The sequence below is a fragment of the Lemur catta genome, chromosome 4 (genome assembly GCF_020740605.2).
Source record: "Lemur catta isolate mLemCat1 chromosome 4, mLemCat1.pri, whole genome shotgun sequence".
In the NCBI taxonomy this organism is placed as follows: Eukaryota; Metazoa; Chordata; class Mammalia; order Primates; family Lemuridae; genus Lemur; species Lemur catta.
Genome location: NC_059131.1, coordinates 95,763,068 through 95,790,177, shown reverse-complemented (window position 1 = coordinate 95,790,177; position 27,110 = coordinate 95,763,068). Strand labels below are relative to the sequence as shown.

At 34.4% G+C, this 27,110-nt stretch overlaps 1 protein-coding gene across 2 annotated transcripts in view; it reads right to left on the bottom strand.

Moving 5' to 3' along the window:
• Positions 1–260: 260 nt before the first annotated feature.
• TBC1D19 (TBC1 domain family member 19) overlaps positions 261–27,110 on the bottom strand; it is a 118,974-nt gene continuing 92,124 nt past the window's right edge. For both annotated transcript variants that reach the window (XM_045550483.1, XM_045550484.1), the window contains 6 exons: positions 17,791–17,823; positions 14,075–14,184; positions 11,826–11,917; positions 5,912–6,027; positions 1,447–1,517; positions 261–468 (listed from right to left, as the gene is read on the bottom strand). In XM_045550483.1, coding sequence (XP_045406439.1) covers positions 394–468; positions 1,447–1,517; positions 5,912–6,027; positions 11,826–11,917; positions 14,075–14,184; positions 17,791–17,823 — 497 coding nt within the window. In that variant the 3' untranslated portion in view covers positions 261–393. The remainder of the gene's footprint in view (positions 469–1,446; positions 1,518–5,911; positions 6,028–11,825; positions 11,918–14,074; positions 14,185–17,790; positions 17,824–27,110) is intronic.

Below are 27,110 nucleotides of genomic sequence, written 5' to 3'. Positions count from 1 at the left end.
GCAATACATTATCTAGAGAAAAATTTATAAACTAATGTAAAAGAATTGTGCAAGAATCTACATTACCTCTTGAAGTTTATTACAGTATCTTTAGTTCTTATTGCATATATTGTTACATGCCTTTTACAAGTCGGGATTATATATATAGTATGCTCAACTTAGCAGAAGTTATGTTTATTGCTTCTTTCTTGAAAATCAGCAGCATGCAATGAAATATTTGGTGTGAAGTTATTTTTTCAAAAAGTGAAAAACTACTTAGGTTTAACTGAGGAGGGAACATGATCTTTATTGGCTTATATGCAGAGTTTAATTTTGGTTTTATGCAGAGTTTGCATAGTTCATGATTGGTTTCTAATGAAAAACTAGATCTGTTGTCAGTGACCTTGAAGAAGATCAGGTGACAGTAGCAAACAGAAAAATCTGAAGAAGAGGCATAACTTTTAAAGTAGAAAGGTCAGCAAGAACTGCCTGAAACAAAAAACAAAAAGAATTATTAATAGCAAAGTGAAGTCTATGAAATATGGTACAACAGAAACACCATCATAATGTAATTTTGGCATCAAGACATACTCAAGTTCTTTGGATTTGTCCTAAATCTTTGTACTAAAGTTATAACTTTCCTTCTTTTTTCTGAATATATTAATGTTAGTACATGGACAAAATGTTAAAACGTGCAGTAGAAAATAACCTGGACTTTAGCCTTGAGCCTTCTTCAAATATACAAGGTAGCATGAGTTTATAAGAGGTCTAACATTTCAACTTGCTTCTATAAATAAACGTACATTATGAATCCTAGTCCCGTTATTCTAGTGTAAGGAGTAACTGCAGGAAATAATTTTGAGATGGAACTAATGTTTATTCAGTTGCAAGATGCATAAACATCCTCTTCCCTTTAAACAAAGAATGTAGGCAGCTATTTTAAGGATAAAATTTACATTTCCATGAGAGATAACAAATAGAGTAATAAGGTAAGCACTATTTAATTGACCCATATTTCAGATATAAATGATACCATTAAAAAGAAATCAGCTTTAAATAATTAACTCACAATTTAAAAGAACCACTATGTATCTTTACTACATCATCTAAACACATGCTGTCTAAACTAGTTTTTCTTTGTTCTGAGAGCATAATGCATGGACGTGAGCAATAATAAGGAAGTCCCAGTAGTTCCCGTGAAAATTACTAGGTATCTGGTTTCCCATAATGGTTATAATGGTTTCCTATAATAATCTTGTTTATGATCCCTTCATAAGAAGACTGTTTTCAAATAATTAAGGAAATTTGATTACTTAATATTACTTATCTTGGAACTTACAGGTTTTACCCGAGCTAAAAAATTTGGCTACAAGTAATGTGTGTCCTATGCATCAGACACTAAAATGAGTGAGCCTGGCAATCTCTCAGGAACTATTTCCATCCCATCTGAGTGAAACTTATCCTTACTTCAGCTGCGGCCAGTGATGTCACCTCCATCAGGTTCACTGCTCGGAAAGCAAACACGGCAGCTGCCAGCACTGGAAAAGAATGAACACTATTTCAACTGCTGGCCTATCCTCAGCCCAGCGGAGTCACTGCTGCGCCCACAGTCCGCTACATGAAAGCTCAGAACCAGTGCTTTATGCGACTGACCACACCCCCATAGTTTGAGTTAAGGTCTAGTGATGAATGGAAATCCTCTACACTACAGAACAGTTCCTGATGGCTACACAAACTGAATACCACAGTTTTGGGAAAAAGGAAAAATCAGTGGTTTTTAAAAAGCCAGTTTATAAATTGTTTCATTTATATCTGCAACTTAAATTATAACAGTTTTAACATGGCATGAAGATCTAATGACTGTCTTATAAATTCAGGTTTATTCTGACACAGGTATTTCTTACTGTTGTAATGGAGAGGCTTCTGAAAAGTTATATGATGACCAAATTTTTAAATATATCAGATCACGTTGCATATGTATTAAGGAAGTATCCTGATAGAATCATGGATTTAAAACCTTTTCTTAAAAAATACTTTGTTATATTTACATTTTTATATGCGACATTGACTTTTTAGAATGTCACAAATGGATATATCTGTGGGGAGGGCTGCTGCGGGGCCGATCCTGCCATTTACAGTGATGTTTGCTACATGAAAGAGAAGTTGAAACTTTGAAAAAAATCCATTATAGAACAACTTGTAGGTTAATAATATACATTAAGTATATTATTTTAATGTTTCCATTAAACGTATGCATATCAAAGAAGAGTAATGCTAACACGTAATAATTATATAATCTCCCATAAAACTCCATGTGAGAGAATGAGTCATGAACAACAGAAGGACCCACATAAGAGGCAGGTGACACTGATAAGGAGATGGTACTGCTTGGAAATAACTCTTAACTTGTCCTATTTTTTTCCATCATCGGTGATGGTAGTGTATTCCCTACAATGAGTCATTAAAGTTTAGAAAATTAGTAGTAAGAAATATGCAAAATTATTTGGAAGATTGGTTCCTAGGTATACTGCATACTTACTGCAAACATATACATTTTAAAAAATACATTTTTATAATGGAAATAATAATGGCAATCAAGTCTCACACCAATTCTATGAGTTAAATACCATTACTAGCCCACTTTACTAATGTAGAAAGTGAGGCACAGTGGGGTGGGTGACATGTTCAGAGTCACACAGGTAGCCTGTGCGTCTAACCACTATGTGAAAACACTATTAAGGAAAGCCGTAATGACTCATCCATGACGTGAAAATCTGTGTGCTTTCCTAAAAATCATCTCCTCTGCTGTTCCTCAGAATGGTTTTCCAGAGAAAGCATGAAGCATGATGTTACGGTAGTCCTGGGCTCTGACACGTGGGTGGTTGTGCCTCAGGAGCAGAAGTCAGGAGCCAGACCTCTTAATTTCCCCAGATAGAAGCAGAGGGCAACCAGTGACTCAGAAGCACAGGTACTTTTCTAGGGGATAAGGTAGCAAAAAAAACATTAGAACTAGTTAGAGAGAAAAAGTCTGGGGAGAAAAAGATGGTAGTGGTAAAATTTAAAAAGTCAAGTCAGCTGGAATTATTCAATATGTAACAAGAGATACAAGAGATCTAGGACCAAGAATTTACTCTTTAATTGAAAAGGAGAAAACTTAAGTACTTTAAAGTCACTTTAAACTCGAGTAATTCATGATTACAAGAATGTCATAAAACAATTTCTGTGGACCAGCAATTTTTTACAGCTTCCTAGTATCTGGAATCATATTTTGTATAGTGGACACATTTTAGAAACTAAGGAATATAATCACTACTTCCTTTTTGGTGTATAATTGAACAGAGTCACTGGAAGCTTGACCGGCTGACCAAATACTCTGTGAGGCAGGAAAGTTTTACATAGTGGGAAACTGTTTTTCCGAGGGTAGATAAGAGGGGGAAAAAAGAGCAGTTCACTAACTGACCTCAGCATCCAAAGTGCTCATGTGCTCATAACCTTTATTTATCTTGGTGTCACATCACAGGAGTGGCTTTCCCTCTGCTTCATGTTTGGTTTGCCCAGCCTTTCCGCAGAACAGGTTTGTTTGCCAAGGAGAAAAGACCTATACTTTGGGATATTTTCAACTGAAATTATGTTTCATATGAAATGTAGAAACTCTATTTTCTTTTGGTTTTTTAAACTATTCTTATTACTTTAATTCTAAGCAACTCTATCATGAACATTAAGACACTTTTGCTTCAAAATGTTCTTCAAAAGGCTCTAATTTACAATTAAAGCCAGTGATATTTATTAAATACTTCTAAAGACTATATAATAATTCACTTGATAAAGGAGGTCCTAAAATACTCATATCAAAAATGTATGAAATAATCGAAACTAATTTTTACACATATAGATGAAATTATCGACCCCATGGCTCATTATCTGAATCCCATGGTAGGAAAGTTTCCATCAGTGTAGTTCTATTTCTAGATGTTCTAGAATTTTTCCCTGTTGATTTTTAAAAAGCACTAACGGAAAGTAAGTGGATATAATAATGTGAATTACATTTCTACCTATTCATCAGGAAACTTTTTTATTAATATATTGACCTCATAGCAAAGTGCCTGGCTTAAAGCAAATACAGCATTCAGTATACATTTATTTCTCTTTTCCTTCAGTTTGCTAAAGGGCAATAAGTCATGGAATGAGAGAATTTAAATTGGAAGAAGCCTTCAAGGTTTTCTAATTCAACATTTCTTTCAAGGTACAAAAGCTCTTGACCCTTCAGGTGACAGTTAAAGAGCCCATTCTACTTTTGGAAAGGCCTAATTATCAGAAAGTACTTTCTTATATTGAGCCCCCTTCTTTAACATGCATTAATGTCTTTTTAAAATGATACCAAATGCTATATACAGTAATCTTCAAAATTTCTGGCATATCCAGAGGAGAGTTATTTGGTGGAAAGTCTAAAATTCTGACACTTGAGAAATGAAAGCAGAAAACAAGCCTACTTAGCTTAGAAAATAGAAGACTCTGGGGAGAAGTGGGAATGTGAGAGTAGAAAAAACATGATAATGACCTTGGTTTAACAGGAATACATTTTAACAAGCCATATTATCCAGAAATGAGATGGGCCACCTGAGAAGACAGGGATTACTTAACACTGAAGTGTTCAAACAAAGGATAAGGATTGCTTGTCAGAAATGTTTAAAATACATTGTATCTAAAGCCCTCTAGGATTCCTTCGACCTCTAGATTATATATATTACTGCCATTCAGCCAAAAGAAATGAGGGCAAACCATTCTTTCCTAACTCATATTTGTATGGGCTTTAAACAAAAAACTGAGAGAGAAGGATACTAGGTGTCGGCAAAAACGTTAGTCAGTGATCTCTCTGATTACACTAGGGGTGACATTTATCTTCATGGTACTTTATTATTACTGTAGTTTTCCCTTTCAAAATGCCACCCAATTACTATATACCTCTCAGCATTCAAGAATAGGTTAATATGGCACCTACAGAATCTTCATATCTTATTCTTCTTCAACTAAGCGTTATTTCCACAACAGCCCAGACAGGTGATTTTTCAATGTTATCCATTTAAGGTAAGGAAACATTAACTTTCCTGATCTCCATCTAGTATTGTGAAGACCTCATAATTATTATTTGAATTTCCTGTTAATATCAATGATAAAAATGACTGGGTTTGCTGGACATACAAGAAGCAAAATATTATAATTAATAAGAAATATGTGCCCTGTGTGTTATTATATAATTGCCTTGGGCATATATCTGTTGTAAGAACTGCTTAAATATAAAATAAGAGATGACTCTGTGGCTTCCTGAACAAAAGATGAAATATTTTTTGGACTGAGAGAATACCTAAAAGGGGAAACTCTGCCACCAGGGCAGAAGTCAGAGACTAAGAAAAAAAAAAAAAGGAAAAAGTTTTAAATTCAGTATAAACTGAGGGCCAGAAAAGTTGAGATTTCAGCTGTGTGAGGATACTCAGTTTTCAGTTTAGATTTTAGGTACTTGAGAAGGGGCACAGAACAGAACACTCAGGTAGCCAGGGGAGTCCAGAGTAGAACAGAAGTGTATCTACACTCCACTGCACAGACCTCACAGGCGCTGAGAGAGAGTGAGCCCCGCCAGGACTAAATGAGGGGAGGGGAGGGGAAGGGAGAGGGGGACAGGGAAAATGAGCTTTCCTGGAGGCCAAGAAGAAAAACTAGGAATAGGCTGGTGTTGGGCAGTTAGACGGAAGTATCAAGATCACAGAACCTCAGTACTTGTCCTCAAAGCCAGATACTAATCTATTAAAGGAATATGAATTAGAAACGACAAATAACTGTAGACTCAAACTCCAATTACAGATGGTGCATGTTAGAAAGAAAAGGGGCCTTTACTATAGGAACATCACGTGTTTTACAACAAAGCGTTTATTCTTACCAGCAAGAATTTCCAGAGAGTTGTATCCAAGGATTCTATCCCACAAAAGCAAGAGTTGATCTGTAGCTAAGTATCCAGAGAAAGCTCGAACCATCCACTTAAATGATATGCGAAGTCTGTAAGTAAAGAAGAATGAAAATTAATTTATCACTGGAATTTTTTCTTATGAAAAGGCAGTATTAGAAGAGCCTAACCAATTCTATTGTTAAGGTAGCTCCTTTGAGAGTCTTAGAAATCACCTGGGCATATAAAACTCAAATACTTTCTTAAAAGCTGCAAAAGTACAGTGCTAAGAAACCATGAGTCCTCAAATTAATGGTCTTAGAGTATTAAGAAGAATTACATATGCTGGGGTCTCCTTTATGTTAGAGTTCAGCCTTTATAATACTCACTCCTACATTCTGTTTTTCAGAGTATGTACTAATTAGCTATCAATGAACTGATCTTCTAATTGTCTTAACAATTCCAGGCAAGCCATAATAATCTGAATTTTTATTCAAAATACTTGAAACAATGTTCAACAGCTTCATATTTTTTCAATTTAATAAATTATTTTTCTACATTTCAGTCAAATGGCTACATAGGACAAATAAAATTAATATAACCACTAGGAGTTTTGAAGGACAAAGAAAAATAGCTTTAAAGCTATGAGACCTTAGAAATAGATTTCTGATTTCAAACCCTTCATTTTAGTGAGGAGGTCATCAAGCTCTGAAAGATCGACCAGAAAATTCAATTGAATTCCATTTTGCAGGGAAAAAAAAACAAAAAAACAAAACAAAAAATACTCTAAGATGTGTGAGATCCCACTATTTATAAGTAGATTATGTTATAATAACAATTTATCTTTAAAATCAGGAAATGAACTTTTTGGCTATGGTTCTTTAGGAGATAAACCAGTCCCTTCATTTCTGTTTCATCTATTAGCATCTAAAAATCCCTTGGTTATCTGTGAGAGGAGCTAGCCAAACACTTTGTTAGAATTGTTATTATGTTGATAAATAGCTGTGTTATTTATTCTCTTAAAGAGAAAAAGGGACCCAGAGATTTCCTTAGTTACTGTCATTGTATTAATTATCTTAAGACTGAAAAAGAGTCCCAAGTTTCAGAAATTCCTAAATACTGGATCACTATTGTTTTAATATAACAAAATACATGTAAGCAGTAGTATTGACAAATTAAGCTTTTTTGGCTGGCTTTAGAATATCTCTTTATAGATGCAAAAGAAACTTTAGGCATTGAATATTTTAATACTTAAAAATGCATTTGACTTTTAAGTCTAAATTGTTAACTTCAACTAGTTTCATTTTACTCAAATTCTCAGTGTCACATTAGAGGAATAGTCCTATACATCCCCACCCCCAGACATATAAATAGTACAGCATCAGTTTTTAGAAATAAGTTTATTAAGGTATAATTTACATACAGTAGTGCTCCCCTTCTCTGTAGTTTTGCATTCTGCAATTTCAGTTACCCATCAGTCAACTATGGTCTCAAAATATTAAATGAAAAATTCTAGAAATAAACAATTCATAAGTTTTAAATTGTGTGCTGCTCTGAGGAACATGAGGAAACCTTGCACGGTCCCCACCCTGGACGTGAATCGCCCTTCTGTCCAATGTGTCCATGCTGTAAATGCTACCTGCCTGTTTGTTACTTAGTGGCCATACAGGTTATCAGATTGACTGCCTTGGTATTGCAGTGCGTGTGTTCAAGTAACCCTTATTTTATCTAATAATGGCCCCAAAGTGCAAGAGTACTAATGCTGGCATATTGTTATAACTGTTCTATTTTATCCTTAGTTATTGTTTTAAATCTCTTACTGTGTCTAATTAACAAATTAAATTTTATTTTAGGTATGTATGTACAGGAAAAAACATAGTATATATAGGGTTTGGTACTGTCCGTGGCTTCAGGAATCCACTAGGGATCTTGGAACATATTCCCCGAAGCTAAGGGGGGAATACTGTGTAGTAGAATTTACCCTTATTAGTGTACAATTCTGTGAGTTTTGTATGAAGAAGAATCAATTAGAAATTTTAGAACTGAAAAATACAATAACCAAAAAACCACAAACCCCACAAAAATCCCTCACTAGATGGGTCCAATAGCAAAACGGAAATGCCAGAGGAAAGGGCCAGTGAAGTTGAGTACAGATCAATAGAAAATGTCCACTGTGAACCATAAAGGAAAAAAACATTAAAAAAAATATGAACAAAGCTTCAAGGACCTCTGGGACAATACCAAAAGGCTTTTCCTTTTTCTTTTTCTTTTACACCAAAAGTTTTAACATTTGTATCATTGGAATCCCAGAAGAAAAGGAGAATGAGTATGGTACAGACAAAATACTTGAAGGAATGATACATGAAAATTTCCCAAATCTGGCAAAAGATACAAACTTACAGATTCAAAAAGCTTAGCATACCCTAAACAGGATAAACCCAAAGAAATCATGTCTAGATCATCATAATCAAATTGGGGAGAACTAAGAACAAAGATCTTGATAGCAGTCAGGGAAAAATGAGGATTGATACTATTTCTTCCTGAAACGCTTGGTAGAATTTGCTAGTGAAGGCATCTAGGCCTGAAGTTTATTTGTAGGTAGAATGTGACTAATTAAAGCTTTATATTGTAAACCCTCTGGCACCTACCAAAAACATGTTTAAAAAAGTATAAGTAATAATCCAATAGTGGACATAAAATGGAATAAAAAATGTTCAATTCAATTCAGGCAGAGAAAGAGAAAAAAGGAATAAAGAGAACATGGTACAAATAAAAAATTCTAGTAAGATAGATTTCAATCCAATAATATTAATATACATTAGATATAAATGGTACAAACATATAAACACCAATTAAAAAAGACTGCCACATTAGAAGTCCCAACTATACCTTGGACAAGAAATCCATTGGAAAAATAAAGATGTTGATAATCAATATTTTAAAAGTAATGGAATGAAAATTATAATCAAAAGAAAGGTGAAATAGTTACATTAATATCAGACGTAGTAGATTTATTACCAGGAATAAAGGACATTAGACAATAATAAAGGGATCAATTCTCCTAAAAACAAAGCTTCAAATACATAAAATAAAAACATATACAGCAATGAAGGAAAAAACAGACAAAATCCACAATTATAATTAGACACTCTAACACTTCTCTCTAGAAAATCAATCGAAAAAGTAGACAAAAAATAAATGTATAGAAGGTTTGAAAAACATTATCAACAAACTTGACTTCATTGAGATTTATAGGAAATTCTGCCCAACATTTGAAAAATACAAATTCTTTTTAAGTGTACTAGAAACATTCATGAAGATAGATCATATTCTGGGTCAAAAAACCTCAACAAATTTAAAACAATTGAAATTATATGAAGCATGTTGTCTAACTGCAATGGAATTAAAATGTAAGTCAATGACAGAAAGATATATCTTTCTAAATATTTAGAAATTAAACACACTTTTATATAACCCATGTTCAAAGAGGAAATCACAAGACAAATTATAAAATATTTTGAATTGAATGAAAACAAAAAGATAACATGTTAAAATTCACTGGATGGAAGTAAAGGGGTACTCTGAGAGAAATTTATAACATCAATGCTTATATTAAAAAAAAGAAGGAAGCTCCTAAATTAATGATCTAAATTCCACCCTAAATAAGTAGAAAGACAAGAACAAAATAAACCTAAAGCAAGCAAAAAGAAGGAAATAATACATACAAGAGAAGAAATCAATGAAACTGAAACACAAAAACAACAGAGAAAAATCAAAACTGGTTTTTTCAGAGATGAATGAAATTGACAAACCTCTAGCTAGAATAATCAAGAAAAAGAGAAAGACAATACAAATACTAATTGCAGTAATGAGAGAGATGTTACTACTAATTCTATAGATGTTAAAAAGCTAATTAAGAATAATTAGGAAATGCTATGAAAAACTGTATGTCCATAAATATGATAACTTAGATAAAATGCATAAACTACTGAAGCTCATTCAAGAAGAAATAGATGACCTGACTAGTGCTATATCTATTAAAGAAACTAAATTCAAAATTAAAAAGCCTCCAACAGCATCAGTTTTCATTTATGAAAGCCTTTTAAAAATTGATTTCTATGTTGACAACTAGAATTTTTATACTTTCTCCTGCATAAGAATTTTCACATTTATCATAAATCATTAAAATAAATTAATTCCTTTTAATGAATAAAGTATATAATAGGCTAGAAAAAAAATCAAAATTTTAGTTTCTAGCAATGAAGTAAATATCTTCCTCCTAATCAAGAAAAGCCTAGTGATACTCTAATGTTCATTTCACAATAACCAAACAGAGGTCAATTCACAAGTTAAGAAAAAAAGTTTTGTGCTCAATATAAAATATTTCTGCTACATTCTTGTTTTATAATCTTAATCATGAACAGATTTTTTTTTAAATGGCTATAAAGAAAACAGTGTTAACAGAGGGAACAGCCAGAAAAAGGGTAAACCCCACCCTCCCAGCTCTTCTTGAGAATTAAAACCTGCATTCCTGCCTGAGGTCAATGATAAGAGGGGTAGGGGACTGGCTCGAGGGAATTGTCTGGGCAGAGCTCAGGAGACTGTAAAGGAGATAGGGTAGATCAGGACCATCAACTATGGTTAAACAGTAATAGCCCCAAGCTAAAAACTTTCAAAAGCTCTGTATTTCTGCTTATAGAGGGGACTATGGTACTTTAAGACATGAGTCTACTATCTTCTTCATTTGCTGGCAAACTAATAAATTTCTCTTTTCCTCAAACCACTTGTCCTCCTTCTTCTGATGTAGCCTCAGGGACAAGTCCCAAACTTTTGGTAACAAGAGCATCAGTTCAGCATCATCAATAGATGATATGAAGTATTGTTTTATACAGGACATTTCTAAAATATCTGAAATTCAATGGTACTTTATAAAAAGTAGATATCTCTCTCTCTATAATCATTTGATCTTGAAGCAACTCCATGAGGTACGAATTCTATTGATTTTTAAGATAAAAGAAATTGAATTACCTTGATTTAAAAATGAAGAAATTGAAGCTTAGATAAATTAAATAATTTTACCAGGATTATGCAGCTTAACAGAAATGAAATTTGAATATGGGTTAAATTTCCACCCATTCAACCATCCATCTGCTATGGATTCATGTGTGGAGAAGACAAATACTACACTCTTCTATTTCCCATTAATTCCTTTTGTGGCCTCAAAAAGTTCACGTTCTTTTCAAATATGCTCTCTTTAATAGGAAAAAATAGTTACAGAGAAGAAGGCAGGAACAAAACACTGGTAGATCATTTGGAAATTTCTGTTGCTGTAGACATTGTTAATTAAAAAGAGAAACAGAACCAATAATATTGAAGTCCAGACCTATTCTACATATTCATCTATAACTCATACTGAGACCAATGAATAAAATTCAAACTTTATGAATGAAGAATCACAGTGTACAACCATTGATAGATAATTGAGCTGGTTTCCTTTAATAAAAGACAGCAAACTTTATAGCTTTCAAAAGTGGTTCTCTGATAGATTTGGCCTATGCCGACTTAATTTTAGTAGTATCACATTTTTCAGGTACTATTTTTGTTTACACAAATATTTTCCTCGGTTTGGGCTAACATCTTTCATTATCAATAGAAATTAGTTCATTCTGGTGATTCTTGTGTGAGACACAAAAATCCTAGTAAATAAGACTTCATTAGGATTTTGGTAATTCTTTTAAGAATTTTTGGCACAATGTTGTTATAATTTACTATTTTATAATTATTGTTTTATTGGGGAAAATGTTAGCTTAATTTCTCTGAATAATTACTACATCTATGCAAGTGTTTTACAATGATAAATAAAGAGCTTTCTGATGTGAAACTGTTCTTCAATTAGGAAAAACATACTTACGGTTGTGCCCCAATTTCTCGTAGATGATAAAAGAGCTGGGGAAGATAAGTTTGAAGAAGAGTTTCAAACAGCAAACAGAGTGACACAATACCCTGGATACAATAATGAATCATAAGAGAAATAGTTATTTTAGTATTTAAAATTACCTATGCCAACAAATTATTCAAATAAAAAATGAGAAACACTATCAACATAAATATTCTTCGTATTATTTAAGAGTCAAAAATAGGAACTGTACCAATGGATCTCTAACATTGTGTTTAAAGATCTATTTTATGCATACTCACACTTACAGATATGCTAAAGGTCTCCTTTTTAACACAATAGGCTCCCCACATAACCCAGTATGTAACATTTGGAGGGTCCAAAGAAAACATCACTTTACAGAAAACCTCCTACTTTGCAAGCCACATATTATCACTTAGGCCCAGCAAAATTAGTTTTTCCAGTTTCCAGGTATTTCCCTAGTGCTATAGCCACACCCTTTACTCCCTCTCAATTTATGTTCCTTCCTCTCCAGCCTCTGCTCATTGGGGAAAATATTTCCTGCTGTTCTCGCCCTTTCTTTGAAATCTAGCCCCAGGAAAAGACCGGCTGGGGACTGCTTAAAATTTACATCAGGAAGTTATCAAACAAGAATGTTTGATTACTTAGTATACACATAATTTTTTTTTATTGAAATCTACTTTTTAAAAAGTACAGTATCTGTAAAGCACAAGAAGTAACTGATTTAAACAGATGGTTTTTCAAGTATGTTTATTATTTGACAAGTCTGAATAAAGTCTTTCTTGAAGCTCAGCATTCCTCAGGGTTGATCTTTGTAAGGAGGTTTTAATCCTCTTTTTGAATTTCTAAAGAAAAAAGGCTGTCAGGGTTCCAAATAGTTCAGTTTGGCTGCAAGCCAAAAAGGGAGAAGACTGCCTGTAAGTCTTTGTTCCACTGAATACAGAAAGGGCCGAGGCAGGCCTGGTTCAATCAATTAGCTGAAAAGTGACACCTCAGGGCCAGTATGGCGGGAGAGCAGGAGCACCCGGCGCTGCCAGTGTCGGGCTTCAGTGCTCTGCACGGGAGACACCACTGCTGTGTACTGTGCAACCCGTTTTTTTAAACTCTGAAGCATAAAATGGCATAGAATGTAAAAGTAAAATATCTGATGCTAAGAATGAGGTACTAGAAAATTATTAATGCTAATTGTTATTAATATTTCTGATGATTCTAGATTAAACATTAAGAACTAAATCAAGTTCTCCTAGAGATAAGAAACCTGAGATAATTGGTGGTCCTTTGGTTATTTGTGATATCCTGAAATTCTGTTATTTGCCAACTTTCACTAGCAGTGTAAGGAACAAAACTGGAGATGGTGGAAGGCGGAATAGGAATACACAGGTTTAAACGGGAGGAATAAGGAACAGCTCTTTATTATAATTTAGTAGCAGTAACACAGTTTCTCCTTTAGGGAAATTTGGTAGCGCTGACATATATTCCAATTGAATATTTCTTCTTAAGAGGCAGTAAAGTTACCCACAGGTAGACCAAAGCAGGTCCAAAGGGGTGAAAAAACACTGAAATAAAACCACCACTGCTTTTACTCAAGCGTATGGAAGGAAACAAAAAAGATATGATAAAGGAGTGGCCAAAATAAAACACAAAAATGCTTAACTCCCAACATGCTTTTCCTTGACTCATACTGAGGGCAAAGGAGGTTTGTATTGAATATATATTAACACAAAAAAAATATCTAGTATGATAAATCATAATTAACCAAATAAGAAATTGACAAACCAGTGACAAATATTTGATTTTCATTAACAAAGAAAGATGATGATAATTATAACAGTCATTTATTTACCAAACACCTGCTATGAGCCAACTACTAACTACACTGAGTGCTTTGCAGACATCTCTACAGCACTACAGATGATATACATTATTAACTTCATTTCATAGATAAGAAACCAGGAAAGAAGGTAGAGGCATCTTTGTCAAGGATAATAATACATCCTGTGTTTTTCTTTTACTATATAAAAGATAATTTCAATGTAGTCGATAGGAGACTTTCTTCTCTAATTATTACCCAAAATATTTAAATATCAATTCATCTTCTATTTATGCTATAAAAAAGAAAACATGTTGCTTAACATCACAAATTAAAATCTGTTGCTTTGTGATTTAATTGAGTAGAAGACTTTTTCTTAAAGAAAAAAAGAACAGTTTCGAGTCTGATTTGATTCATTTTTTAATGAACTTACAGAAGGATGAGAAGAAATGGAATGAAGTCTGAAGAAAAAGCGCACATACATCTCACGGAATATCTGATACAATTTGGAAGGTTCATGGTATAGAAAACAAAGTGGTGCAACTGAAAGAAAAAAATTAATTGATAATACTGCAGAACTACTAAAAATTTTTAAATAAATTCATGAAATATGAAAGAATACATCAATATTTTATAGTAATTACATTCACTCATAGACAAGTTTAAAATCATATCTACTTTTTCATTTTGAAAAGGGGATATATGTACATGTAAAATTCAAACAGCCATTAATTTTATAAAGAAAGGAGTATATTACAAACTATTGTAATCCCAACTAAAAGCTAAGAATGACATAATGGAATTATATAGAAATTTTAAAAATTCAGAGTAACTTATAAAAACTACAAGTCTCTCTCTTTTAACTGAAGTAGTAAGAAAATGAAATCAGGCAACTCATTTTTACTTTGTCCCACAAAGGATTCAGGCCACTTTAAAAAATTTTTAATTTTGGAAGTCAGGTAAGTAAAATATAAAGTGATTTATGACTAACTTTTAGAATTATAGTCTTCAGTTAGTTCCAATTAATTCAACTTGAAACTAAAACTTTTGAGTAATAGCTTTACACTATTCATCTATGCTGGCATATCTCCATCTATATCAGACAGTTTTCATTGACTTAAAACAATCCGGGCAGAGGATTTAGTTCTCTAATGAATGTAGAATTAAGTTCTTTTTTGCCCCCAGTTCTTAGCAATTGAGCACAGGTGGGTCAACTCAACCAGATATCCCCTACCTGGACGTCAGAAAGTCCTAGTCTTGGAGACCGAACTGACCACGTGATTATTTTACACTGACAAACGTGGTCACGCTTTCCATCTTTTCAAGTCTCAAGAATTTTAGGCGGTATAAACACATTTATAATGCAGATACATAAAACTACATTACCTAGCTATTAATTTTAATAAAAATGCCTCATTTACAAGGTAATTTCAAACAATAAATTGGACAAATAAGAAGTTCTGCGGTTATGCTGTCGATAATGCTCTGAGAGCAGTAGGTATTAAGTGACAAGGGAAACCAGTGAGCCAATTTGGCACTCTTCTTTCTGAAAAAGTGGAAGGAAAAACACTAAAATATTTTAAATGCTTACAAACACAAAAGTTCAATTTTCTGGGATAAAGGGCAGTGTCCAGTATCACTGATGAGTAAGTCCCTGAAGACTAGCATTGCAAGTGAGAAATTTTACTTTTTCTGAAGGGCAAGAGAGAAGATCACTTTTTGGAGGTAAATATCTAAATATATATAAAAACAACTACTCGTATAAATGTGGAAAAAATTTATATATTGTATATAAACGTTTAAAAACAGACATATCCTTCCACTTCAAAACTAATTTTTAAAACTTATTTTATTATCAAAATAAATTGTTACTTATTAAAATAGCCCAAATTAGGGTGTTCTGTATATTTAAAAATAATAACTCATGGTCTAAATTGTAATAACAATCTAAGAAAAGGCAATGTGGCACAAATACATGGTATTATTATAAATTCAAAGAGAAGGTTGGAATTTATATACTTTTAAAAAATGACATGTATGTTTCCTCTAATTTTTAAAGTTATTGATATGTAAAAACCTATAATCTGATTCAGATTCATAAAATCTGAACGGGAAAAAAATCTGAAAATGGGATTCATAAAACCTCATTTCTTCCAGTGAAGAAATGAAGAGAAAATTTTAAAATAAGTACTTTTCTACAAACATATAAAATACAAAATTATAATTATTCTTCAAGATACCATATTTATGTTAAATTCCCTTCTGTAGCTATGACATAGAAAAGCTTTAGTCCATTACATATAATATGGAAAAAATATTCTACATGACTTAATTTTTAATTTTAAGCATCTTTCCCTATTTGGTTCTTCCATAAAAATAAATTTAGCTCATAATATTTTTAACCAATTAAATATTATACTATAGGAATTTATTTATGAAGTTGTAATATACTATACATCTACAATAAAACTTCATTAATCTGCATAAATGTGAGAGGAGAAGGTGTTTTTACATTAGAGAAAAATTCTGAACCAATTTTTAAAAGAGATAAGTATTACAATTTTAAAGAAATACAGTAACTAAAGCTGAAGTGGCAACCTTAAGGATGATTTGTGATTATTCTAGTGTACTGGTTCTAAATAAGTGGTTGCTGGTAAAGTATATGTGGATGCTTAAAATAGTTTTCCAAAATAGTATAAATAAACTCCATATCAAATATTTTGCATCATTGTTAACAAATGTTTTCCCCTTGGGTGTGTAAACCTTAGCCTATTTAAATGACCATAAATGTGACTAGGCAGAGGCTGAGTCAATGATGTATTTTGAACACTGAGAATTGCTAGAAGATTTAAACTTTCATGACATCAAGTATCCTCCAACTCATTCAAGTACAATTTTCTAAAAACTATTTACTTGAAAAATTTTTATAGTTGGAATTATTAAAGTAGAAGGATAAAACGACAAACATTTTTATTATTAGAGGTAAAAATTTACATTCTTCATCTTTTACGGTTTTCTATTTTAAGTTCCTCACATGTTTACAAGAGAAATATGCTGTAAGGTCACTACAAATTATGTATTATGTTATGAAATTTTGGTTGTTTAAGAGAATAAAGTACCCTATAATTCAAGCCTGTGACCAACACCATCAAGATAGCATAAAGTAAAGTCCCTAAGTGCTTTGAATTCTTTCCATTGTATGCTAGTTTTAAAAGTTTTACATTATGTCATTCACCAGAACTGTCTGATGTTGAACACTGAGGTGATTATTACAAAGAAAAGTGTTAATTTATTGCTGATTCTTGTTACAAAGACAAAACATTAATGTATTTCTTTTTATTCTAAAGGTAGAGGGTAGAAATAAAGGGACAACAATCTTAAGTGTATATGTAATACATAAAAATTTAAAAATTAAGTGGCATTAAGGTATAGAGTGTCCTTCCTCTTGGTAATCTTCGCTAAGCTTCTTGCATTCCTCATTCAATGACACACAGGGCCCAAAAGGCACTCCGAGCTCAAAAGCCTACACATGCGTCTTCCATGTGCATGTACCACAGGATGACCGAATGCTCTAATGTAATTGTTGCTGTGCATACCAGTAGCCTGGAGAAATCACGAGCTCAAATTCAGTGTTGTCCCTTCCTTAGGATTCTTTCTGACATATTATTTCTTAAAAAGACTCTCATGAGGATTAGGAATCAGAAATGTAAGCAACCTGATTTTATACCTATTAGAGCTAACCATTAGTGTGTATCTCCAGTTTCCATTGGATTGAAAAATGGTAAACCACACAACCACATTCACAGTTATGTTCTAATTCTAATTTGTCAAGAAATCATCATCTAACCAATTATAATGACCTTTTAGTTTTAATTTTTTTAAATGGACATATAAAACAACCTAAAACTCAATGTTTAAAAATGTTCATAGTAACTTATGGGTGATTTGACATACAGTGTGATTTTTATGTTTAAGTTTCTAAAGTGTAATAAAAACCTATGGAGGGCTAGTATGCATTTTAATTTATTTTTTCTTTTATTATCTTACCATATGAAAATAACTATAGCTGTCAGTTATTTTTTTTAAATTGACAGATAACACTATATGTTTTCATTGTGTACAACATAATGATTTTAGAGCCCAACTTACCATACATTGAAAATCCATGAAAAGGGATAACACCTAAAAAATAAAAAAGCATTTCTTTTCAATAAGTAGTAGTATGGATTATTAGCAGTATTACTGATTATTAGGAAAACTTTAAAGGATTAAAACTAAAAATAGAAAGGTTTTCTATTTTGTGCTTCAACTTTGTTCATGAATGTCAGAAAGAGTTAGTGACGGTAATCAATAAAAATAAATTTTTAATACCTTCAGAAAAGCAAACAAGAGATTTTCAAACATATATCCAATTAACTTTCTATCGATAATGATGAAAAATCAAAACTTTGAATATAGTATACAAAAACAGGGCAAAAACATAATAAGGTAGGTCACAGAATTAAGTTTAAGAACTTAGAGAGTCAAATAGAATATGTCCCTCCTAAAACTTCACTCTATCAGAATCTAATCTGTTAAAAGATAAGTGAGCTTTTCAAGGTACTTCTTGAAAACATCACTTTCCACTAAACACCATAGGTGTTTACCAAACTTACTAAAAATTAATCATGGGACATGGCTTAGAAGAAATACTGGCAGGAATACACCACAAATTCAGTATAATCTGTGGCAAGAATTATATATAAGTAAAGTATATATCCTTTTCAAAGAAATACTCAAAGCTTAACTTGGTGTATTAAACATCTTGTCACATTCTAAGTAAAAAATTAGAATTTGTACAGGTTAGGTTCAAAACAGAAGTTCTATAACATATACCATTATATAGTCAACACTGTATAAAATCATGTTGCAAACAGTATAGAAGAAAGCTGAGAAGTTTACTTTTTTGAAAAATAGCGTAGAAATAAATGCTTTATTCATCTGACATGTTCGGAGGCAAAACTTAGTGTTTGCAGGGACTGTAAGAGGTCATCTAGAGTAAGTTCTAATAAACAATTAGTTCAGTCTTAGTTTAAAACACATCTAGCAATAGGGGATGCACTGATGTCCAATGCCACCAATTACAAGTTTGAATGGGTTTAATTTTGGAAGAGTTATTTCTCATACTGACTCAAACTCTGGCTCCCTGTAATCCCTACTTATTAGTCCCAGTTCCAACCACAAAAGTCACATAGAACAAGTCTAATTTATTTTCTATCCATATATGAAAACTTAAAGAAATATCACCATCAGGATTTTTTTTGCTTCAAGACTTTATAAGTTTCTTTAATGTTTCCTCCAATGAAGTAGTCTTGAATAGCTTCCCTATTTCATTCTCCTCTGGACAAGCTACAGTTCACCACAGTCCTTAAAGTGAGGTGACTAAAACCTCTAAGCATTTTTCTTCTCTACACACCCCACAGCTAAGATAGTGCACTTGAGCAGTTGTTTCTGGACCTAAGTAAAGGTTTATATTTTTATCTCCGTTACATTTCTTCTTTGGTGATCCATTCCAATTGGAGATAATCCTGGATTCTCCTTTTGTTATTTAATGTATTACCTATTCTTCCTGGTTCCACGTTACTGAAAATTCTGATAAATATACTATCTATGTCCTCATCTAAAGCAATATAAAAATGCTCAACAAGACAAAGGACAGGAATTGTTACTAGAGACCTCCTTCCACATTGATATCAATTTATTAATCAGCACCCTATCGAGATAAGTTAAGAGCATGGACTGTGTGTCAGACAGATTTGGTTGGGTTCATCTGGCTCTGTCACATTTAAGAGCTTTGTGTGCCTTTGGGTAAGTTTTTTAACTTCTCTAAGCCTTAGTTTCCTCATCTATAAATCACAGATATTGCTAGAACTTATATAATATCATTACTGAGATAATGGTTATACCATAGGCTATTTATTACTAATAAATAAATGTCAATTATTATCATTCACAAATTAGTTCATATTTCTTTGTTGCTTCTAGAAGCAAATTATAAAAAATATGAGGAAAATCAATTATTATTCTGAACTGGTATGCCAGGCAAATCATCTTCAGAATTTTGTGCAGCAGAACTTCACACGCTATAATTCTCAGGATCGCCCTTTTCCTTTTTGCCCCTAGTCTTCTAGCACAGATGCATGTTGTGCAACTTGGGCTGAATCTTGTGTTGTTTATCAATTTTTTATTCCTATTTGATTAGCCATTCTGTTCTTTCAAAACTTTCCTGCCCTTCAGGTGTTTAACACTTACCTGCCGACCTTACTGCACCCTCACTAGGAGGCCAATGCCACTGGCATAAACTCTCCCATTTGCCTGTTCTTTATATTTCACCTGTTTTCTCACTTTCAGTCTCAGAGGAAGACATATCCCTTTTCTTTTTCATCCAACATCTTCACCTGTGCTCTAAACCCCATTTCCTTCACTTTCACGGTGGTTGGCAAGCGAGAGGTCTGCGGCTTAATTGCTGCCTGTGAGCTCAGAACGGCTTTTACATTTTTAAAGGATTATTTTCACAGACAACAAAGAATAATACGGGACAGGGATTGTTAGTGTCCAGCAAAACTTAACATATTTACCCTCTGGCCGTTTGCCACCCCTGCTTTGGGATCCTGCCCTGTGACGGATCCTCTCCATCCCGCTTTGTGTGCACCCTTCAGCAAATACACATCGAGCCTCTACTCTGTGCCAGACACTCTTCTAAGAGATGGAGCTGCCTCTTTATTAGGGCCAAAAAATCGTAGTAAGAACAAGTGAATATTTTTCAGATAGCGGTAAGTGCTACAAAGAAAAATAACAACGGGAAGGAGCATGGGGGGGACAAGGCTTGAGGAGGGTAGAGGAGGCCTCACTGACCAAAGAGCCATCGAAGCGTGGAGGGTGAATCGCCTGAGAAGGGTGGCGTGGAAGCCCTGGGCTTCACACAGTGCCTGTCAGAAACAGGGCTAGTTTACTGAGCACAGCTGGCCTTAAGGTGGATAGTGGCAGGATCGCAGGCAAGGGGTGGGTAAGTCTCATGACAGCTTCTCCTATTTCACTGCATCCTTTCAGCCAGGGATATTATAAATATCCTCACGCATAACAGTAATTGTAAAAATAATAATAAAAAGTCCATTTTCTTCCCCGGCACTACTTTCCTGTCAAATCTCTAATCTCTCTTTTCCTCAAAGCCAAGCTTGATTTCTTTTTTTTTTTAACTGTCTACATTCATTCCCTTTACTTCCTCATATACCCTCAAATGCTTGCAAACTGTTTCATCCCTATGACCCTAACTTCTGGCTGCTAAAGCCAGGCTCTCCTCTCTTTGTGTGCTGTACTTAATGGACTCACAGCAACTGAAGCTTCCTTCTCAAACTTGTGCTGACCAGGCACTGATGACATTATGCGGATCAGGTTCCTTGTCTCTTAGAAACTTCTGTTGTTCAGTTTTTTAAGTTTGTTTTGTTTTGTTTCTATCTGGTTCTCTCTTCTAGCCACTCCTTAAATATAGGTGCCCTCCAAAACTCTGTCCTACTTGTTTTATCTCTCCCTCTACCAGTATTCTCATTATTTACCCATAATTCCAATCATAAAAGCCCAGTATCCCGAGTCTCTTTCTGGACTCCCTATTGCTATAAATGACTCATCGCCTTCTGTCACTCAGACAAGAAGTCATATTTGCTCTCTAGTTATGCCTCAGTCCTTATACCCAAATGTGATTATGTCCCTTTCCTGTCCCTTTTGTATAATGACTACTTAACTCTTCAGTCTTCATTCCTCCTCTCTACCCCACAAGCACAACTCTAATCCTGCCAAACTGATTGCTACCCCTTCAGTCTCAGGGCATAGGCAATGCTCTCCTCTACCTCCAGTCCAGTCCCTGTCCCACTCTCCAACATTCCTAACAGTACTCCTAGGAAGATCTCCCCAACAGCCCCGACCTCCCCAGCCCCAAGCAGTTCCTTAATCAGTACTCTCTATCAGCTGACTTGCCCTGACTGAGGTACTACTCCTTCTCTGGGTGGCTAGACAAATTGTGCAATTCTGGCTCTACCACTTTTTACCTATGTACCCTTAGGTAAGTTACTTAACCTGTTTCCTCATCCAAAACTGCTCTTAGACTTAGGCAGGAAGGCTTCAGCTGAGGGCCCTGCTCTGGCCCCCCTCTGGCTGTACCCCTTACCCACAACCCATGCCTCTCCTTTCAGACCACACCCTAGGTACACAGGACTCTCAAATTCTCAGCCCAGAGGCTCCTACTCCAGCTTCCAGGGCCTGCAAGTTCTCTTTGGTGGAACCCCCTCCTTATACGTATGTACAGAGAGGTGGCCCAAGGGTGGCTCTTTGTGGAAGGTGTGAACAGAGCTGGGACCTGCAGGCTGGTGAGTCCGTGTGCACGTCCATGAGGCCTGTCCCACGTGTAGGGTGGAACCAAAGATGAGAAGGGGGTGGGATACCACAGGCTAGGGACGGCCGAGGAGTCTGAATTCTGAATTTAAGGCTGGCCTTCCAGATTACTATGAAGGCATATGTGTTAAGGCAAGAAAACAGAGTAGACTTTATCAGCTAGTTTATCAGTCTAATCTATAACTTTTAAATATTTAGACTTATGGTAGGTGGGCCTCCATTTGTACTCCTGCTCTGGGCCTTGCAAGTTACTCCTGCCGTCATCTATAAACTGGGGACAATACCACTGAGGGGGTGAGGATTAAATACGATATATGTAATATGACTAGCACAATACTCAATATGAAGTCAGCACTTAACAAGTGTTGTATTCTTTCCCTTATTGTCTTGTAATCATTTTTTATTTTCTTCTCTCCCAGTAGAATAAATCCTTTGATTATAGGAACTATATCTTATTTGTATATTGTTATCCCCAGAGACGAGCACAGTGCCCAGAATATACTAGGCACTCATTAAACACTTGCAGAATGAGGATATGAAGCTCTTGAGAATCCCCCTCTATCATTTTTTAAACCTTTTATTTCCTTCCCTCTTGCTATGGAAACGCCTGAATTCAGGCTCTGATGAACTTTTACCTATGGTTCTGCAAGAGCCTCCTAATCTGTATTCCTTCCTCCAAATTCCCAGCTCCCAAATGAACTTTCTAAATGGCTCAAGTTATCTTCCAAAAATATTGACGAGACCATGAAAAAGACCTCTAGATCCATTGAGGGTTTTCCACTAACCATTTATCCATCCACCAAATATTTGCTGAGCTCCTACTCAACCAATTAACTAGTACTTAAAAACCTATTCTGTAACCTCTGGAGATATTAAAATGAATATGGCATTGTCCCTGTATTTAGGGAATTCACAGCCTGGCCTTGTAATATAGGCTGTCTACAGAGTGGAATTCAAGACCTTTGATCTGGCCTTAAACACTCATGATTATGTCCTGCAACCTGAGATACATCCGCCTCCCTTTGTCGTATCATCCTGACTTCATGCCCTTTATAGTATCACGACACTAGATTATTTGTCATCATCAGAACTCATCATACTTTGGTAGCTCTGAACTTGATAACTCTGTATCCTACTCAGCCATCAAAACCTTACTAAGGCCAGCTACAACCTCAGAGAAACACTTCCTGATCTCTTAATCATAATTAATGCTTATTTTTCTGCATTATCATGGCACTTTGTTCATATTTCCAACACTGTGATTTTACTATATTTTGTGATATAATTAGCTATTTAACAGATTGTTCCAGAGAATAGGAAATATGTTTTCTTCACCTTTGTAATACAACTTATGGTGCCATTCACATAGTTAATGATGAATGCATCCTTGCTGAATGAATGAATTGGTGGATAGATGAGTAAATGATGAATAGAAGAGCAAAAGAGAAATACTGGTCTCTAGTGAGGAGATGAGAATTCCATTGTGGGCTGAGCACAAACCAGCTGGGTAACCGTAGGAACATCATGAAATCTCCTTAGCTTCAGTAACCTGCTTGACATGTAAAGGGACTAAGATTGTTTCTGAAGTATCACCTGACTCTAAAATTCAATGTTAACAATTATGTCTACAGTAAACACAGAAAAATTTGTGAGACTTGAAGAGAACTGTACATATGAAGATTTTCCAATAGTAAGATTCTTTACCAACTTAAAGGTCCTTTGCTTTCTAGAAACTGAAAAAAATTAAAAACCAGATTATAAGGTCGTTATTCCTAATGACACAATAGCCACCAGCTCCAGTTCTAGGAACATTTAGGAGAACTCAAAGAATATCCTTTCTTCTTCAAGTCTCTCCCTCTCTCTGTTCCTTGGTTGGGTCTCTTTTTCTTCTTGTGAACACCCATTTTTTTCTATCTTCCCCCTCTTGCTGTTTCATTTTATTTCCTTTATTACTTATAGACTTTTAACAAATCATAAAAAAGTGTATCTGTCTTTTCTAACTTTTCTATGATAAACATGTTGACATGTGAAAGAAAAACTAAGAGAGAAAAATAAGTTAATAAATAGAAGGCATGTTTCATGCTTTACAGAAGTATAAGTACTTATATCTTTCTACATACTAAATCTCAAAGCAGATTTCTATTATATAAAACCTCTATATTCTTACTTCAAAAACACTCTGCCTACCTCTGTTCAGCCACTACAGAAACATTTCAACAAGCAAGTGAAGGTAGTCAGAAAGGAAGCCCTTATTACTATTGTTTTCATCTTCTACAAAGTTTTATTAGGATCTACTAAGTGGAGGAACACCCTACTCAGGACAAGGCACTTTTAATAAGGAAGGTTACAATGAATGACTTAGTGAACTGCCAAGCAGCAAAAAGGGATTCAAGGATTAAGAGGCCTCACGTTAATCACACTTTTACTACATTTCTCCTAAGTTCTGAAATCTATAGCTGCTCTCTAAGTAGCTAGGTGACGAGCTATTTGAAGCAACGACCACATTTCATACTGTATATTACCTTCAGCACCCAGCACAGTATCTTCTACAAGTGATAGAAATCAATATATGTTGTTAATGATAGAAATTAGAGCATTTATAAATATAATCAAGCCTTGTAAACAAAATATTAAAGTATAAAATTCATTTATGAATAAGTAATTAAGATATAGGACAGGAAGCTCTCAGTAATTCAATGTTGAAAGAATAAATGACCAATGAAGTCATACAGACATGCATTCGAATCCTGTGTGACTCTGGGCATTTTACCAACCCTCACTGAATCTCTGTTTTCATTTCTGAAAACAGATAAACAAGACTTAACTTCACTGGGTTGTACTAAAACACAAAGGGGTTAATGTACTTAAAGTGCCCCAGTACAGTGTTTAATGCATAGCAGATGCTCAATAACCTGTAGCAATTTTATGCTCTCAGAAGGGGAGTACCACATTTAAGTATCAGCTTAAACCTAAGAAAATCTTTTTTTGTCAGTACTAGGTAAGGGTACACTTCAGCTTAGCCAAGATTAGCCAGGTATTATGGCTCCAAAAAAGGCTACACAGCCCACTTTGTCGAAGAAGAACCAAGTCAAATCCTGGCAAAGAAAAGGAGGAGGCATAGGAAGCAATGAAGAATCCATAAACACTCTAGGGTGCATACTACCTAGAGAATTTCTTTGATCTTAGGTTGTCATGTTCTTGGCTAGTTTTTCAAAATCCTTTCCTTTGCCTCTCATCACTTTAGTCTTTCAGGGGTCAAGTTTCATTCACCTGGCTATCTCCCAAGAGTGTGCTTCCAACAGGCATCAGGATGCGTGGGACATATCTCATATCTGGCCTTAGAGTTCTACAAATCTGCTATGAATATCATTTTAGGATCCTAGCCTTCCCTTACGCACCTAAGAAAGTCTAAAATATTAATTGCCTATTCTATCCAATATGAGCAACTTTATAAAGTGATGATTTAACATGCCTTTGAAGAAGTTCAGAATGGTAAATGCTGTCAACAAAAATAAATCTTGAACTAGATGAGCTATAAATAGTAAATATGACTCAGAAAATACCCCAAATACTAACATGCTTTGCACTCATTAAATATTTTCCTTTCATTTCCTCACTGTCTCTATGAATATTTATACCATAACTCTCACATTTGATTCACTTCAACTTCACCCCAGTTGAAAGCAAATTCTTGCACTTTTTCATTTGGGATTACTTAGCACAGTTTATTTAATTCGTCTGTCTAAATAGTCACCTCCTCTGTTTATCTTCATTCCACATATAGTCTACAGGTCAGTAAAAGTAGAGATTAGGACAATGGTTAAATTTTTTTCTAGCTATTCCATTATCTTTCTGAATATGAACTTCAGACTTATGACTTTGTTACTTTATTTCAGTAGTTAAAATTTCCCAAAACATCCAAACGTAACCATATTTAAATATAAACCTAAAAATAATACTTTAAATAAAATTTTAATGAGATTTTCAATTTATGTCTAAAGTTACACTTCAAATGAATTTTGGAATATGAGATGTTTTAAATTTATTCAATATTGGTGACAACATACATTGCTATTTATCAACCTGACACCTGCAGAAAGATTTTTTTTTTTTGGAGAAAGATTTAAGATGATATATTTTCATTATTTCTTCTAAGCGCCTTTCCTAATCTTTGTTGTAAGGGGCTGTCCTGTGTACTGTAGGATGTTTATGAGCATCCCTCCCCTGATTGTGACAACCAAAAATGTCTTCAGACATTGCCATATGTTCCCTGTTGTGTGTGTGTGTGTGTGTGTGTGTGTGTCCAAGTGAGTGTTGTGGGAATTGTCCTTGGTTGAGAATCACTGCTTTAGAGTCTTAAAACTCCCCTACCCAGCGTTCACCAGCAATTAATTATTTTCTCCTGTCTTATAGGCAACAAATGGTATTAGCAAATTATGATGGTTGTTTATCACTTATAATTCAGTCTCTGTCAGATCTATGTGTATTTTTCCTGTAAATCTGGTCTCCTTGCTTCTATTCTTATTCCTCTGTATTCTATGTTCATTCCCTCACTCATTCAACAATGTTTACTGAGCACAGACTTCACATGCATGATTCTAGGTGCTAGACATGTTGGTCATCAAAACTGTTAAGGTCCTTGTTCTCTTGAAGCTTACATTCTAGTGACACTTTTATGCTACACAGTAGTCAGGATAATCTTTTAAAAGTATTAGCCAGGAATTGGAAGGGAGATGTTACTGAGAAGAGTGGAGTAGGGAACTCACAAACTCCATCCCTCCACTAAAGCAATAGTTAAGCTGGCAAGAACTGTTAGAATCAACTATTTTGAACTCCTGAACCTAATAAAAAACTTACAACAACCAGGGAAATGCTTAATGAAGAAAGAATTTTGGTAGAGCAGTATAGTATTCCCATTTACTGCCTACCATCCCCTGCCGCCCATCTTGGCAGCAGACACGAAGACAGTGGCCTATATGCCTGGTGCAGCTCGCTGGTACCAGAGGGATCTTGTATCAGAATGTTGTGATTGTGTGTTTTGACCT